Source organism: Rhipicephalus microplus, chromosome 2, assembly GCF_043290135.1.
Source record: "Rhipicephalus microplus isolate Deutch F79 chromosome 2, USDA_Rmic, whole genome shotgun sequence".
NCBI classification, from domain to species: Eukaryota; Metazoa; Arthropoda; class Arachnida; order Ixodida; family Ixodidae; genus Rhipicephalus; species Rhipicephalus microplus.
In genome coordinates, this window is record NC_134701.1 from 52,266,893 (window position 1) to 52,283,745 (window position 16,853).

Genomic DNA, 16,853 nt, shown 5'->3' on the forward strand with positions numbered 1-16,853 from the left:
CTTAAAGGCCGAGTACAAAGACCCTTACTCCTACTTAGGTAGCGTTCCCATAGGGGACGGGCGTTTCACTATCATCCGGCAGGCAAGATAAATCTAGGAGGCTGTGGGTACACAAGCTGTAATGCCTACGGTTTTTTCACTTTAGCAATGGCATGCCAATTTTTTATCTCTGAGGCCATGTGCAACCAACTTTGTGTGTCGGTGTTAATGGCAGTTTTGGTTTCGACGATTACAGTTTAGTTCGCTAGCTTCACGTGCGAGGACGCAAGCTACGTAAAAAATAGCAGGGCGCGTTACAAATGGCTGATTTTGTGGCAGACGACTCATCAGCGAGTTCTTGACGTTGGCTTTTGTTTATTGTAGTTATCGCACTTTACTGGTTCCAGAAACTTCGAAACAATGACAAGTAAGCTCGTTTATGTAACCCGAATCGCACTTTTGTGTGATATATTGGCAAAATAAGGTGGATTGAGCGTGCGATTTCGTTGTTTCGCGGCTGATGCGATGTTTTGTAGCACCGTTACTTGTTTCGCTTATCGGAATTCCTTTCGTGCTTGCAGTTCCGGCGTGAATTGGCGTGCTGTAGCCTCTCGCTCATTAAGCGTGCCTTTGCGTAACGCTGACCGTTGTGGCTCAGACTTAAATGATATGTCGGCGTGAACGCTGCATCCTTACGGCGCGTGGACGGATATCGCACAGCTTTTTCGAGTTGAATTCGTTCATGTGATTGTCACCTCGTTCTGAAAAAAAAAAAAAGGCCCTAGCCGCGCAGTTGTTTTCCTTGTGAACTGTTGCTGACACGCTACACGTGGAACGGGCCGTCAGTAGGGATGTTCGGAAAAACGTAATAACATTTAATAATAGCCTAGTTACAGGTTATGAATAGCGATTCAAGGATGAAATTCTAGCGCACAAAACATGCTGAAGCCGTGTTTACTCAGAAATGACAAAAAATACAAGAAAAAATTTCGTGGTTAGCGAATAACTTTATGAATGTCATATAGCACATTTCTATTTCTTTTCTCCTCATCCGCGAGAATCGTGCAGAGGCGATGCTCCTTCGTAGGAAGTGCTGTGGGCGAATATTTCTAGCTTCCGGCCACACGCTTCGCTGGACACGCGTATTTGAGGGCGCGGCGTTCAGACATTGCAAGGCCCGCATGGGAACAGAGCCCGATTTTAGTGTACGAACAGCAGTTACGTTTGAAGGATGCGCTCTGGACGAGGTGACGTGCGAAAGGCAAATGATTCTGCTAATTTGTTTCATGAACGCGGGCACATCGCTACGAATGTGATATATCGGGTTCTCGTCAAGAGTCTCAGCTTTGACCATTGCGACGGCCTAAACCAATTCGGACAGTACGTACGTGCGAAGTATTCGGCAACAGCAATTGCTCTTGACTCGTGTTGACCCTCGATCGCACGGTGTACACCGTCGTCGTCGGGCGAGTCGTACGCCCTGTCTACGAGAGCTGTCGTCCCAGTCTGTTGACGCTGTGTGTGGTCGCATGCAGGCATGGACCGAGAGTGCGACGCCAGCCAGGTGTTGGCGGCAGCGCTAGAGCAAATGGACGGCATCATCTCAAGTGAGTACTCAAGCACATAACTCTTTCTTAGGGTTAGGACACACTCCTCCGCCCAGGGGGAGCCCTACACTGCCCCTATTTACCTAGGAATGATATCTGTAAATCTATACATATTGCACTTGCTGACCACGTCATAACACTGCATCGAAATCAGTATCTTAAGTAAATGGTTGGCCCTCCTTGTTCCAGAACAGCTCATTAGGAAGGAAGTATGGCTGCTTGCTGATGCTACATTGGAAACATTTATAGACCGGGGCAGAAGGACCATAAACTGGCAACCAGCGCTTTCCTCCGTTCTGGCTTGTGCCATCTGCACAAAATGGGCGCGTTGGTGCTTAAATGAGTGGCATTGTCAAAACAATTATAGCATCTTTTAGGTGTAACTTTGGATTTTACTCTTTTATTGCGATGCCAACGGGAATCACTGTGCCGTTTTTGACTGTTCAAACGGGTACAGAAAAGAAAAAGAAAAGGAAACTGCTGTCCGAATAATTATGCCACGTACATCATGAAATGCGGAGGCCTTGCAATTTTGTACTCTTCAAGGTACATCGCTTGTGCTACATTACAAGTTATATGGCCACCTGTATTGTTTTTGCTTTGTTTTATTACTATACTTTTGTTTGATGTGTTCGGTCTAAACAATAGTATTGAAAGTTCAGCCAGTTGGTGCGGATGCATTTTTGGTTACAGCGTGAAAGCGATGAAGAGGAAAAACAAAAGGGAAAACAGTGCTTGTCTGTGTCCCTTCTGTTTTCCGTCTGCATCGTGTTCACGCTGTAACCGAAAGTAGTGAAAACAATTAGTCTCGTAGCTTGACTCACTGCGGTCATCACGGTTGTCGGTGTAGCTATATCAATGGGGACAAGAAATCCTATTTTTTGTAGCGGGTTAACTGGCATGACACATTTACTTGTGCTTAGCACTGGCCTTGTAAAACCTGAGCGTTCAGTGAACACTACGTGAAAATAATGTGACAAAATCCTTGTCATGAGTGTACAACTTCCATAACACGATGGGATGTATTGTTTATGATGGGCAATATGAAAGGCGAACAGTGAAAAAATTGTTATGGTACTTCATGTGTAGGATAACTACCTCAGGAAGACAATCTTTTGCGTGGTCAAGAACCAAGACCGACAAATTGCACAATAGTGTACAACATAGTTATTTCTCTTCTAAAAGCAAAAGAGAACCCACTTTGTTACGTATAGTGTTTAAATCTCGCCGTCATATAACTGTGGACTATATATGAGCATGTAATAAGCGTTCACTTAAAAGTCAGGCAACAAAATAGACATCCGCTTGTAAGCAACAGACACATGCCATCATCCCCACGAAACCAAAACAGCATGCTCACGCACGACATCTATGGGCGGTAGTTGCAGCGATAGCATATACCGCGTATGAAAACATGAACTTAAATGTTAGTCTAGGAAAAAAAATTAAATTGTATCCCGAAAAGATGCAAGCTCTTGCTTGTTCTGCTACCACAAATCGAAATATTTGCACATTTATTTTTAACAAAAAGAGTGTCGTAAGCATGCGATATCAAACATTGGGACACGTTCGTGCTGTCAAATACTGTCATATTTCACCCCGAAAGAAACAAAACCTTTCAGGGTGTCTCATGGACTCATTTTTCTACCTAGTCTGTATTACTTGATACACTCTTCAGCGTGCCAGAACGTAAAAAGCCAACTGCAACTACCCAAATACCTTACCAGCAAATGCAAAGCTTCGCACAGGCCAGAGGTTTGCCGGACCATTGAAGGCGCTGCCCGCTATGCGGTATGGCGGCACCCACGTTAGAAATGTCTGTAGGCACCCACTTAAGCTGATGCATTACTTGAAGAGGGATTGCTGTCAGGGGTGCCACCGCCGAGTGGCATACCGTGCACACGTAGTCCTCTCTTGAAATTTGCTATAATGTTGCGATGAAAACAAAGCACACTGATCAACACTTACATGCTTGAATAAACTATGTAACTGGTTACAATGTGCCTCTGTTGTCCTAGAGGTAAAGTTTTGTGTTTACAGACTGCCTTGCTTGTATACCTTGCTGCTTTTGCTTGGCGAGTTGTCTTCATTTGTGACTGGTACCAGTATATGCATTGTGCACAGCTTGGCATGATGACAAACATATTTATGTACAGGCAAAGAAATCTCCTGTGTGTTGCCCCGAAGGGGCTTTTCTGATGGTATGGGTCCCTAGTCCTAGGGGACAGTGGCTCTTGGCATCCGCTCTGCTCTCTGTACGACCCTGATCTGGTCGCCGAGTGCTAAGCTGGACAGCAGTGCCTCCCGCTGCTCACTCGCGGTGTTTATGTTGTGGTGTTCTAGGTCGTGTAGAGTGCACTCCCACGTAATGTGGTACAGAATTGGTGTGGCACCACATCATGAGCATTCCTCTCTGTGAGATGTAGGGCGCATGCAGTGTAGTGTGTGTAGGCTTGTGTAGATTCCCATTTGGAGTTTATGCCAGGCAGTGGTCTCCTCCGCCGTAAGCATTTTGTGAGGTGGGAGATACCATACGCGCTGCCCTCTGTTGTAACTCAGTATTGCGGCATACTGAACACCAACTAGCTTCAGGTTTACTGCAGTGAATATGAGAGGCGCTCGCTTGTGTATAAAGCCTCGAGCTGCCCGTTCCGTGTGCAAGTTACTCGTGGTGTCGGAGAATACTGGTATCCATGGAACGGTCTGTATGTAGGCGTCCTCTCTTGGTATTTGAGCAAGGACATGTGCAGCAGGCGCGTTAATTCTGCCCTGCAGGAAGTCGCTGCAGGCCTGCTGGGAATCGGTGAGTATTGTCAGCAATTTGTTTGCATGCAGGCCTTTATGGATGGCAAGTGCAATGGCCAGCTCTTCAGCTTCCATTATCTTGCTTGGGTGGACCGATGCACCAGAGTAACGTTGCCTCGGCTGTGTTGGGAGGCGCGAATGCCTTGAGCAAGTTCACTTAGGGTGTTTTAAAGCTTCAATGCCATAAAGTTTTCAGTTTATGTACTCATCGGCAGAGGGAGAGCTGTCTTGAATGGAAAGAAGGAAGGAAAAACTTTATTTGCAAGGGTTTGGGACAAGGGTCATGAGCTTGATGGGTGGGGCCCCAAGTCCAGGGCTCCACTGGCTGCCGCCGTCTGCCTGACGTGACGCAGAAGTGCAAGCTGCACCTCTGGGTCAGAGCAAGAATTTCGCGAGGGGCCATTATGGATGGGTCATTATCCTCCTCGATAGCTTCCTCCTGGAGTGTTTCAGAGGATTGAATGTGCTGTCGAAGCTCTGCTGAGTTCGTGAGCCGTCGAGCACAAGTGTCGGCAGTTTCGTTCCCCTCCAGGCCTGCATCTTTTGGACACCAGATCAGCCTGTATTTGTTCGTCAATTTCCCACCTAAGAATTCGCTTATTTTTATCGGAAGGCGGCCTCTTAAAAAGAAACAGCACGCTTCCTGCGAGTTGGAATTGATAGTTGTCTGCGGTTCATCTCTCTGTTTCTGCGCTTTGATTGCAAGGGCAATTGCAAAGCATTCCGCCTTGGCGATCGAGGACGTCTACAGAGATGCACATGTCACCATGCAGTTGTCGTTGCTAAGTACTGATGCAGCTGACCGTTTAAAATGGTACCTCGAAGCGTCCACATACAAAACATTTGATTTGTTTTTCAATGTTTTTCGGAGTCATCGCACTCTCTCCCCTCTGCGCTTTCTGTTTGTTTTTACGTCCATGTTCTTGAGCAGCGGTGAGATCGAAATCTTGCTGCAAACTGGACCCTGGATTTCTACTAGAACCTCGTCCAGGTTCTGGGGGTATGGCGGAAAGCCCACCCTAGAAAGTATCTCTCTCCCTGCTTTCGTTTGACTTAGACAATTTCTCTGCGCAGTCAGTACCTACGCAGAGATTTCTCTGCGCAGTAGATTATAATAGAGTAAGCTGTATGCTGTTCTGCTTACCACTAGACTTGAACGAGTTAGAGGGCGTCTGTCTCCTTCATGCCTCGGTTCTTGGATGTTACCCGAGATATCATGCTCGATATGGGCTTCGCGGCTGTGCCAATTCACAGACCGCTAATCCGTTCATCCTGATCATGCAGGTTTTTGCCCGCATCATCACCGACCTGCTCATGTCTGCCTTTCTGACAGCCTCGTCTGCCACTCCGGGAAACTTCGGGCCTGCTGGCAACGGAAGTGAACCTTGCGTTTTCCTCCTGCCTGTCACCCGTGCTGCAGGACCTTCAGCAGTGCCCCCAGTCCCGCTGTGGATCATCGAAAGGAATCTAGCTGCCCTATCGCCGTCGACAACATCCTATGCGTAGACTATAAAGCAGCAACCACCATCCACCGCGCACTGTGGGCTTCGCGGCTGTGCCAATTCACAGACCGCTAATCCATTCATCCTGATCATGCAGGTTTTTGCCCGCATCATCACCGACCTGCTCATGTCTGCCTTTCTGACAGCCTCGTCTGCCACTCCGGGAAACTTCGGGCCTGCTGGCAACGGAAGTGAACCTTGCGTTTTCCTCCTGCCTGTCACCCGTGCTGCAGGACCTTCAGCAGCGCCCCCAATCCCGCTGTGGATCATCGAAAGGAATCTAGCTGCCCTATTGCCGTCGACAACATCTTATGCGCAGACTATAAAGCAGCAACCACCGTCCACCACTGTGGGCTTCGCGGCTGTGCCAATTCACAGACCGCTAATCCGTTCATCCTGATCATGCAGGTTAGTAGCTCGTATCAAGCACTTACTAAAAAATCGAGTGATTATTTTTGGTGCAGCTGCCAAGCCCACAGTGCTGCCTTTTACTTGTTTCTGAATGTATTGATGTCATACGCACCTTGCTACTGCTGTCGGGGGATGTAGAGACAAACCCCGGTCCTGACAAAATCGTCCTCGAAGAACTGAGAAAGTTGTTTGCCGGCCAGGCCATTTAGATAGCCGAGATGCAGAGCCTCAAAACCCAGCTAACAAGTACAAACAACTCTATCACTAATCTAAGCACCCGTCTCGCAGACTTAGAAAAGCATTACCAAAGCCTTCTAGCTCTCCGAACAGAAGTCGACGCCCTTAATTCTAAGACCGGTCAACTAACTCATCGTATGTGTGACATTGAAGAGCGCCTTGACGACCTCGAAAACCGTTCCCGACGCAACAACTTAATATTTTACGGGTTTCCCGACACCAACCCGAAGGAAACATACGCTCAGTCGGAACAAATAATCATTAACCACTGCCTCGAAAGCTTTGGTCTTACAATCGAGACTAAAGATATAGAGCGTGCATATCGTTTAGGGCGTTACAACACTAACCGGAAATGACCCATTATTGTTAAGCTTTCATCCTTCAAAACTAAAGAATCTATCCTTTCGAGTGGCCCAAAACTAAAAGGCCCTAATTTCAGCATTGGCGAAGATTTCACGCGTCCAGTTCGAACTGCACGAAAACAGCTTGGAATTTTTGCTAGAAGCAAGTCTGTACCATTTTCAGTAGGCTTCAAAATCCTGCACATCGGAGCGCAGCGATATATCTTTGACAATGCAGCAGGAATTGTCAGAGCCGTATCGTAGGGATCATGTCGCCGTCAGCTAGCACGCCATCAGCCCCGTACAAACGCAAGAGCAAACCTGTCATTTTTTGTACTTTATACTAACATACGTGGCCTTCTTTCCAAGCGCGTGCCCCTGTCTAATCTAGTACAATCATCCGGCAGTAGTGTACTGATACTAACAGAAACATGGCTCAGTGACGACATTTTAGATACAGAGGTACTGGCTGACTTGTCAAACTTTAACGTCTTTCGTCACGATCATAAAAATGCACGTGGCGGAGGCTTACTCATCGCCACTAAAAAAGAACTATCATGCTCTCTAATCAACACATCTTCACAACTAGAATCATTATGGGTAATATGCCGTGCCCCTCCCGAAGCAATAATACTTGGCGTATGCTATAGGCCCCCTCGAACAGACCCAGACTTCCCCCGCAAACTTAACGAAATCTTATCCCAGCTAACTAATAAACACCCTAACGCACGTATTCTGCTTTACGGGGATTTTAACTTTCCCTCCATTAATTGGCTCAATCAGGTTTCACCAACCTCGGGAAATACTGAAGCAAGAGAATTCGTCGATGTTTGCCTCAACTTTAACCTCATTCAACAGGTAACCGAACCAACGCGCGTCACTAGTGAATCCTCAAACATTTTTGACCTGGTACTAACAAATAGCCCTGAAAGCTTAAAATCTATTGCATACTTACGTGAAATCAGCGATCACAAACTCATTCATACCATATTTAACTTCACCCCAAAAATACGCCCCATTTTCCGCAAAACGATTCTCTTGTATGATAAGGGTAATTATGAATTAATTAATCGTGAATTACGAGATTTTCTACCATACCTCGAACTCAATCTCGGTTCCTGTTCTCTCAATGACAGCTGGCTAATGCTTAAGGACAAGATAACTGACTTGACTAATAAATTCATCCCCACAGTGAGCTTTACTGCCAAGAAAAATAAACCATGGTTTTCCAAAAGTTTGAAAACACTTGAAAATAAAAAAAAGCGCCTCTTCCGAGTTGCGAAGTTTAATGATAATGCGTGCGCATGGGGCAAGTACTATGCTGCGGAAGATGCTTATTATGCTGAAATGAGAAAAGTGAAACAGACATTCTATCACAATGATTTATCTAAAATTCTGAAATCTAACCCTAGAAAATTCTGAGAAATCATAAACCCCCAACTAACACGAGACATCACGCTTACAAACGATAAAAATGAAGACGTAAGCGACACTGTTTGTGCCAATATCTTTAACACCGCGTTCTCATCAGTGTTCACTAAAGAAGCCAACGTACCAATTCCTACGCCACCTACTACGACATTACCAGTGATGGCCCCTGTTGTGTTATCCGTTAGTGGCATTTCATCACTCATTGACAAATTAAAACTTTCATCTTCAGCTGGCGTAGACAATATTAACTCTAAATTGTTAAAAAATACTAAGAAAATTATTGCAGTGTACTTTTCGATGATGTTCTCATTGTCACTCGAAACAGGAATTTTACCAGATGACTGGAAGGAGGGAAAGGTCATTCCAGTCCACAAATCAGGTGACAGACAGTCCCCCCTAAATTATCGACCCATCTCTCTAACAAGCGTCCCCTGCAAAATCATGGAACATGTCATATATTCACACCTCATGAACTTTCTTGACACCAACAATTTTTTTCATTCTTCCCAGCACAAATTTCGGAAATCATTATCCTGTGAAACCCAACTTGCTATATTTATTCATGATATACACTCTTCTCTCGACCGTCACTTTCAGAGCGATGCAATCTTTCTCGACTTCGCAAAAGCCTTCGATAAGGTAGCGCACAAACGCCTACTGTTAAAGCTTTCCCAGCTGAACCCGCACCCCAACATTCTTGCATGGATCACACAATTTCTTACTAACCGCTCTCAGTTCGTCTCCATTTAAAATACCCATTCTAGCTCCCTCCCAGTAACATCCAGCGTCCCCCAAGGATCTGTACTCGCACCCCTCTTGTTCCTAATATATTGGAGCAGTTTTTCTTTTTGTCCTAGCTTGACGAGCAGTTCTGCGGAAGGTTTCCTTGAGTGAGACAAGATTGGTGACAAGATTGGTGGAGGTGCTGGGTACGACAACTGACGACGCACCCCATGCACAAGAGCCCATCCAGGAGCCGGAACACAAGCCCTGTGCCCGTGGACACGCCAGTTCACAGAACAAGCCGCCGCCAACGAGGCCTACCACCAGAGACACCGGCACAGCTTATCCATAGAGCGACTATGACTTCGCCTCAAGGCGTCATGGAAACTCCTACGTCGTCGGCACCAATTTATTGCACTGTCCAGAACCCGCTGATGCCTAGTCCCTTTCACGGAGAGCTGTTTGAGGATGTGGACGACTGGCTGAGCGAGTTCGAACACGTCGCAGCGATCAACTACTGGGACGAAGCCGCCAAACTCCGCAACGTCTACGCGTGTTTGAAAGACGGCGCCCGAACGTGGTTCATGAACAGAAGTGATGTCTTGACATCCTGGCGCGAGTTCCAGCATCGCCTCTTGGAGACCTACCGGAGCCCCGACCGCCGCGATCGTGCTGAACGTGCATTGCATTCACGCATCCAGATGCCTAATGAGACCGTCACCATGTACGTGGAGGACATGACGCAGCTTTTCAGGCGAGCGGATCCGGCAATGCCAAAAAGAAAAACTGCTCCAACCCAACCTCTTCGTCCTCTTCCACACGAAAACCACGCGAATTCATGCGGCATTAAAAAGCGGCTCAATCCCAACCTCTTCGTCCTCTTCCACACGAAAACCACGCGAATTCATGCGGCAATATATTAATGATCTTCCATTTCATGTATCTTCCCATATCCGTTTATTTGCCGACGACTGTGTCATCTATCGCACAGTTACTAACATTTCTTATCAAACTACACTCCAACAGGATCTGGATCTCGTGCAACAGTGGTGTGATCTTTGGTTAATGAAGCTTAACCCCACTAAATGCAAACTCGTCTTATTTCAACGCCAGCGTAATCCTGTATCATTCTCATACCTAATCTCTAATTCCGCTATCGAACAAGTTCAGACATATAAATACCTAGGCGTCACCTTAACATCTGACCTTTCCTGGAACACACACATCAACAACATCATATCATCCGCGAACAGATCCCCCGGTTTCCTAAAGCGTCATTTGCGTCACGCACCACTAGACATAAAACTTCTGGCTTACAAATCGCTCATCAGACCTAAACTAGAAGATGCAGCGCCCATCTGGAGCCCGCACCAGATATACCTAATAAACGAAATAGAATCTGTACAAAATTGTGCCATTAGGTTCATTCACTCTTCATATTCATACGACATAAGCATATCATCCCTAAAATGTGACATTGATATTGCTAATCTTTCTGTGCATCGCCGCATCGCCAGCCTCTGTTTGTTTCACAAGTTCTTTCACAGGTCCCTCAATCAAGCACCTTGCATCATCCCATCAATGCGCATATCTCACCGCACAACCCATCCTTATTCAATCGCACGCGCTCGCACTACTACTTTTGCTGCCTCATTCTTTCTTCGCACAGCAGTGGACTGGAATGGCCTTCCCCGTGACATTGCAGCCATCACGTGTTCATCAACGTTTGCGCAAAACATAAATACATATTGTTTGTCAAAAGATCACTCTGTAACCTCAATTTGTTAACCCACCCCTTATGTAATACCCCCTCACCGGGGTCTTTAAGGTAATAAAGTGAAGTGAAGTGAAGTGAAGTGAAAATATAGCCTTGGCACTGGTTTGGAGGAGCGTGTGTGTGTGATTGGCTCTTTGGTTACTTCTCAGCCACATACCCAGGATCCTGATCAATGGTTTTTCTGGTATGAGGTTTTCATTGAGGTACCACATCTCAAGTTATGGGTCGGTGGGGACCGCACGATTACTTCCGCTTCGCCATACACATAAGATTTTGGATTTTTCTGGGGAGCACTGTAGACCCCTGTGGCTGATATATTTTTTGGTTGGTGTGAAGTGCAGTTTGCAGGTGTTCTTTTTTTTCAGTGAGTGATCCTTTTACAGTCCATAGTGTCATGTGTGCATAGAAGGCGTGATGGAGGCCTACCCCGTGCAGTTTTCTTGAAAGGCCAGTCATCGCGATGTTGAAGAGGGCGGATGATATTACTGGTTCTTGTGGCGTGTCCTTGTTAGGAGGTTGGTATGTAGGATTCTGGGGCTGTCGAATCTTCAGCTTCGCCTTGTGGTGGCTTAAATAAAAGCTCTGAGTTTACTTATATGTTCTTTCTAGGTTTGTGCAAATATTCAAATGCTTCAAATATTCAAATGAATAGTAAAGTATTTGAATTCACTTCGATTCGAATTTAAATATAGAAAATTTCAAAGTATTCGTAAATGTATATTAGTCCGCACAACATGTATCCTATTGTAAAAGTGGTTTCGCTGCATTTTACGTGTGATAAACCATGAAAACATGTATCCAGGGGAAAATTTCATGACCGCAAAGCCTTGCTTCAAAGTTAAAAAGGCCTTGCAACACTTTTCGGAGCATGGTCAGAAAATGCTGCCGATGGGTAATCGAGGCTACCGAAAACACGCGAGTAAAATATTATAGAGTAGCACACGGCCGGCGATTCACAATAAATTTTTAATGTCAGCTGAAGCTCGCTTGCTCTTCTCTCATCAAATGATGCTACAAGCTTAAAAATCGATTGTTAGAGCCATTGTATCAGCCATTGGCTAATTTTTAGCATGGTGCGCTCGGTCATTACTGAAGCTGTTGGAGGCCGCAACTTGTCCACACACGCGTGAACCATCGCACTGAAAAGCTGCAAATTCGAAGAAAAAAAAAGAAAACGTGCTCAAGGTCACAGGTCGTGCATGTTGCATTTTCTGTCTCTGTCCTATTCCTCCCCAGGACATTTATTGAGATGAGAGATGAGAAAATACAATTGCAGTGTGCGACAAATCTTTGCTACTCTGCTCGTGCCATACAAATTCTAAAAATTTTTGCGGCAGTGAATTCGTGATGCAATGAGCTCCTTTAGTGAATCAATTCCATGGCTACTTAAAAAGTGTTCCAGGGCCCCAATAAATGAATATATTACCCTCAAATCACTTAATAATTACCTTTTTTTAGTTAAAAAGCTTCTTATGCCGGCTTATATGCTCTAAGGCCCATATTCATAAGCCAACCTCATGCTTACTTCGAGTTTTTCTTAGTGCTTTTAAGCTTTTTTTGCACCTTATGAACAATTTGGGACAGTATTCATGAATCGATCTTGTTGGTATTTTTTACCTTATGTTACTATTTTTGAGAATAAGAATAATTACTGATAACTGTCCGATTCACATTATACCTACATAGACATCGCGAAAGTAAGTACGTACGCCACTAGGCGCAAATAAATACGATCATTTTCCTGTTCACATTATGGCCAAATATAAGTTGCAAAGATAAATATGTCGCAACGCATGAATAGATACACTGTATACCTTTGTAACTAAAATACACACTAACGTCGGATGTTTAGTCGACCCTGAGTTTAGAGCACTACGTTTTGCTCATTCCCAATAACATTAATAATGCAATGATGAGTTGTCATACAAGCGAAATCAAGACAAGGACCTTGTGCTTCTTTAATTGCTTCTATCAGACAGCCAAACTTGCCGCCTGCATCTGATGGAACACAAGTATGGAGGACCATCGACCTTCAAGAAAAATTAATTGTTGGGCTAGATAGTAGTGCATAGCTGGCTTTGACATATTACAGCGCTATATTAGACCTGCTTCACTTTATGCACAACTATGGTCTAACGGTGCATATATATGCAGATGAGAAGTTTTTATTTTCTTTTCTTAGAAATAGTGACTCCAGTGATTGATTTATATGTTGGGGTCTAACATACCAAAATCATCATATGATTATGAGAGATGCCATATTAGCAGGCTCTGGAAATTTGGACCACCTGGGGTTCTTTAATGTGCATCCAAATCTGAGCACGCAAGCCTACAGCATTTTTGCCTCCAACGAAAATGCAGCCGCCAAGCCAGTATTTAATTCCGTGACCTGCAGGTCACTAGACCACTGTCCACTGTGGGGGGGGGGGGGGGCACTATTTTTTTTTAGAGGGAAACTGAGAAAAATGTAGCTTTTTGCTACTTATGTTATCGTTGGGCCTGCTTCTATGATTTTTTGGCCAGTGTGCCCATGTCACCAAAATGCCTCGGAATATACATATGTAGACCACTATCGACAGTATTCATTGGTAAATTTGGATTTCACTGGGCTTCGATTAGCTCATAAAAAGAAGCAAATCACAGCGAATGAACAACATAGATACAATACAACTCTCCGTTTTTAATAACATAATAATATGTAGGGTTTATGTCTCAAATCCACATTAAGATTATGAGCAATGCCTTCGGGGAGGGCTTCGAAAATTCCAACTTACTGGTGTTCTTTAACGTGTGCTGGCATTGCACAGTACATGGGTCTCTACCGTTTTGCCTCTACCAAAAGGTGACGGCCACAGCCGGGATCAAACTCGTGCCCTTGGGGTCAGCAGCCGAGCACCCTAACCACTGTTCCATCTTAAGCGGAACCATTTTAATACGTAATAATAATATCTGGGGTTTTACGTGTCAAAACCGCTATATGAATATGAGCCATGCAGAAGTTTAGGGCTAGGATATATTTAACCATCTAGTGTTCTTTAACATGCAGGGACATCGTATATTACACGGGATTGAACCACCACGGCTGGGATTGTGTTCTTTCCTGTGTTGATTGTTTTCGTTGCGCTAATATGTGCCACTCATTAATAGGCCACTTATCCAGCTAAAGTGATGCAGCCTATTCATGAGAGCATGACAAAGCACTGATAAGAAACACTTGAAACTACTGGCACAGATGGCTCACTGTAGCTGAAAGGATCTTTAGGAGAATCACCTGTGTCGGCGATAGCTAGCACCACAGCCGATGCGGCGGCGCGACGGGTTGAAAGGAGACTAACACTTTCATGGGCGAAGAGAGCATCTGACACTCTGCACCAAAAGGAGAAATCGAGCAGTTGTGTCGCGGGCGAACCTCTTGAAGCTACGACGGCCACTCTTGTGCGAATTATGAGCCTCACTTTCCAGGAACGGCCACACCCTGTGAAGGTATACTTGCTGACACCCAAATACTTATCTAATGGTGTTGCGCGCAGCATCGACTTGGGCTCTGGCAAATAAAAGTTTCTAGCAAATCTTCAGGCCCACACTCATGAAGCTTGTGCCTTGTGAGCTGGCATGCTTGGACAATCACAGATAGTGCTGCTCCGCTTCAAAGGCCCTGAACTGACTCGGTTGGTGTACTTCTGTGGAGGGAAGATATCCTGCTACTACCACCAGCTGACAAGTCAGTTCTGCCTCATCTACCAAACCCCTGGACACAGACGAGACGTCTGCCTCAATCCACCACGTTCAGCGTGCGACCTCTGCAACCTCTCAAACCCAGAAGCCGGTCACACTTGTGTTCTGAAGTATGCCCTTTGTAAAGGGCACACATAGAGGGCATCCGACAGCCACAGCAGAATGTGAAAACAATCTGAAGTGCATTCAGACTTAGTGAAAACCTGCCTCCACTACTACCACCTGTAAAACGCAGCCACATGTGGTCACCTAGCTGATAAAAGTGACTGCTTTTTCCGGTGATCGTTCAATCTAAGCAGCAGAAAGACCATGACCCTACATCAAAAAGCCACTAAGTGACCACAGATCTCGCCCAGTTTCTAGTTTGAGTTTCAAATGCCGCTCGCGCCTACAACCCAGGCCTCGATTCCAATCACCCAGAGCGTGGCACATTGTAGTCGCTGTTCTTATGGTTCATGTGCTGAGTGCTGGTCCTTCGAAATGTCACCTATGCAAAACCAAGTGGCCCAACTTTCTCCTGTACTGACATACATCTCTGTTCCTCCTTCTGTTATTAATAATATTATTATTATTATTTTATCTTACCTTCAGGGCTTTACAGAATTGTAGAGGGGAGGGGCAAAAAGCAAAACATACGCGTAATAAGCCAGTCCACGCACAAAAGCTATAAAAGATTCAATAATAAAAAAACCAGCAAAAGCAAAATGGATAAAAGCAAGACAAACAAAAACGAGCAAAAGTGTAAGAGGCGAAAAGCAAAAAATGCATATAATAAGCCAGCTAACGCACAAAAGGTGCAAAAGATTAAAATATTTTGCAAATGAATGAAAAATACTTCAAATTTCACAGAGCAAAACGTAGTTGGGTGATAATTGTAAATTGAACACAGGGAACAGTGAAAAATAGTTTTCGAGTGCAGCAGCCAGTGCACATAAAGGTTGCACTATGAAAAATGCATCAATTTTGCCACATTAACTTCACTTGGTATTTTCGAGAACCAACGGTGGCTGCCTCAGAATCTTTTACACGTGTGAGCACCTGGTACCAAATGCCAATGTACAATCTTAAGGGCTTCTGACAACAGTACAGGTACTCAATCAAATTCAGTGAACTTCGATTGAGCTTACTGCATTGCCTGCATAAAAAATATTGGGTGGAGAGCAGGCAAACGGAACAAAATGGGCACTCACTCTGTGATATAGAATGATCAACTTGGTCTTAGACATGACGGGGGACAATGTTGTAAGGTCTCTGCTATTTCACTTATTTTTTAAGAGCGCACTGCCGAAACCTCCGAGTTGAACTTGAAAAGAAAACGTCCATTTTGCATGCAATGGTTCAATCACTGGCTTGAATTTTGACAGTTCGAGTGCCACGAAAAAATCGTGCAACTCTAGCATAAAGCAAGATTTAGAGGTATCAAATGAAAATTGGGGAACTATGAGGCTTGTTCACTTTACTAGCAAGACACGACTCACACCCCTTGCGCACGGGCAGAAGTACCTTCTTTGTTTCTTTGAACAACGTTCTGCAGAAGTTGTGCCGATGACACACGCCATCACTAAGCTCTTTAGGAGCTTTGTGGCCTTTGTAATTACCTCCAATTCCTCTGACTAACACTAAAAAAACAAAAGTGGCTGTGAAATCAGCAGGAGAGGAAACATTTTTAAAAAAACTGTGCTTGCTGTCAAATCTTTTGTTGACAGTGCCTATTGTGCACACTCCAAAGCACCACATTAAAGACAAAGCAAATGACACTGCCAGAATTCAATATGGCGGAGCTAACGAAGCGATCTGGCTATACACCTGAACACAGAGAGCTCGCTGCTTGCTGCCATATTGAAAAGCGCGTGGCGCCGTCTGTTGCAAGCGAGACGACTCAACACTCTCAACGGCCAGGCGAGCAGATGCTCTGCAAATCAAACGCGAACCTTCACAAGTCGAGTCCGGCTATGAGCATGTTTCGCACTGTTCCTGTGCTGAAATTTTCGGCTGATTGCATGTGAAATGTCGAGGAGACATTCCTCGACAGTACGAAATGTCTGCAGCCCGTGCATTGCAGACTATAGAAGCAGCTTCATCAGGTACGTATTATTGCGATTGAAAGAAACGCGAACAGCGGAAAGCGTTGCTTTCAACTAAGTCGAACTGCGGCGTGCCTTGGCTGTGACAAGGCAGAATTTGTGCTGTAAGCCGGCGTCAACTTAGCGCTAGAATCTGGTTCCAGCTCACGCTCATGCACCACATGTTTATCAATTTCCAGTCTTGCCAGGCACTCGGAACACACAGGTGGCTATAATTAATT

General features: G+C 45.1%; 1 protein-coding gene across 1 annotated transcript in view; it reads left to right on the forward strand.

The window, feature by feature from the left end:
* The first annotated feature begins 283 nt into the window (after positions 1–283).
* Liprin-beta (liprin-beta 1) overlaps positions 284–16,853 on the forward strand; it is a 216,149-nt gene continuing 199,579 nt past the window's right edge. Inside the window, exons 1-2 of the mRNA XM_037422165.2 lie at positions 284–406; positions 1,515–1,586. Of these exons, the coding sequence (XP_037278062.1) occupies positions 400–406; positions 1,515–1,586 (79 nt within the window). The 5' untranslated portion in view covers positions 284–399. The remainder of the gene's footprint in view (positions 407–1,514; positions 1,587–16,853) is intronic.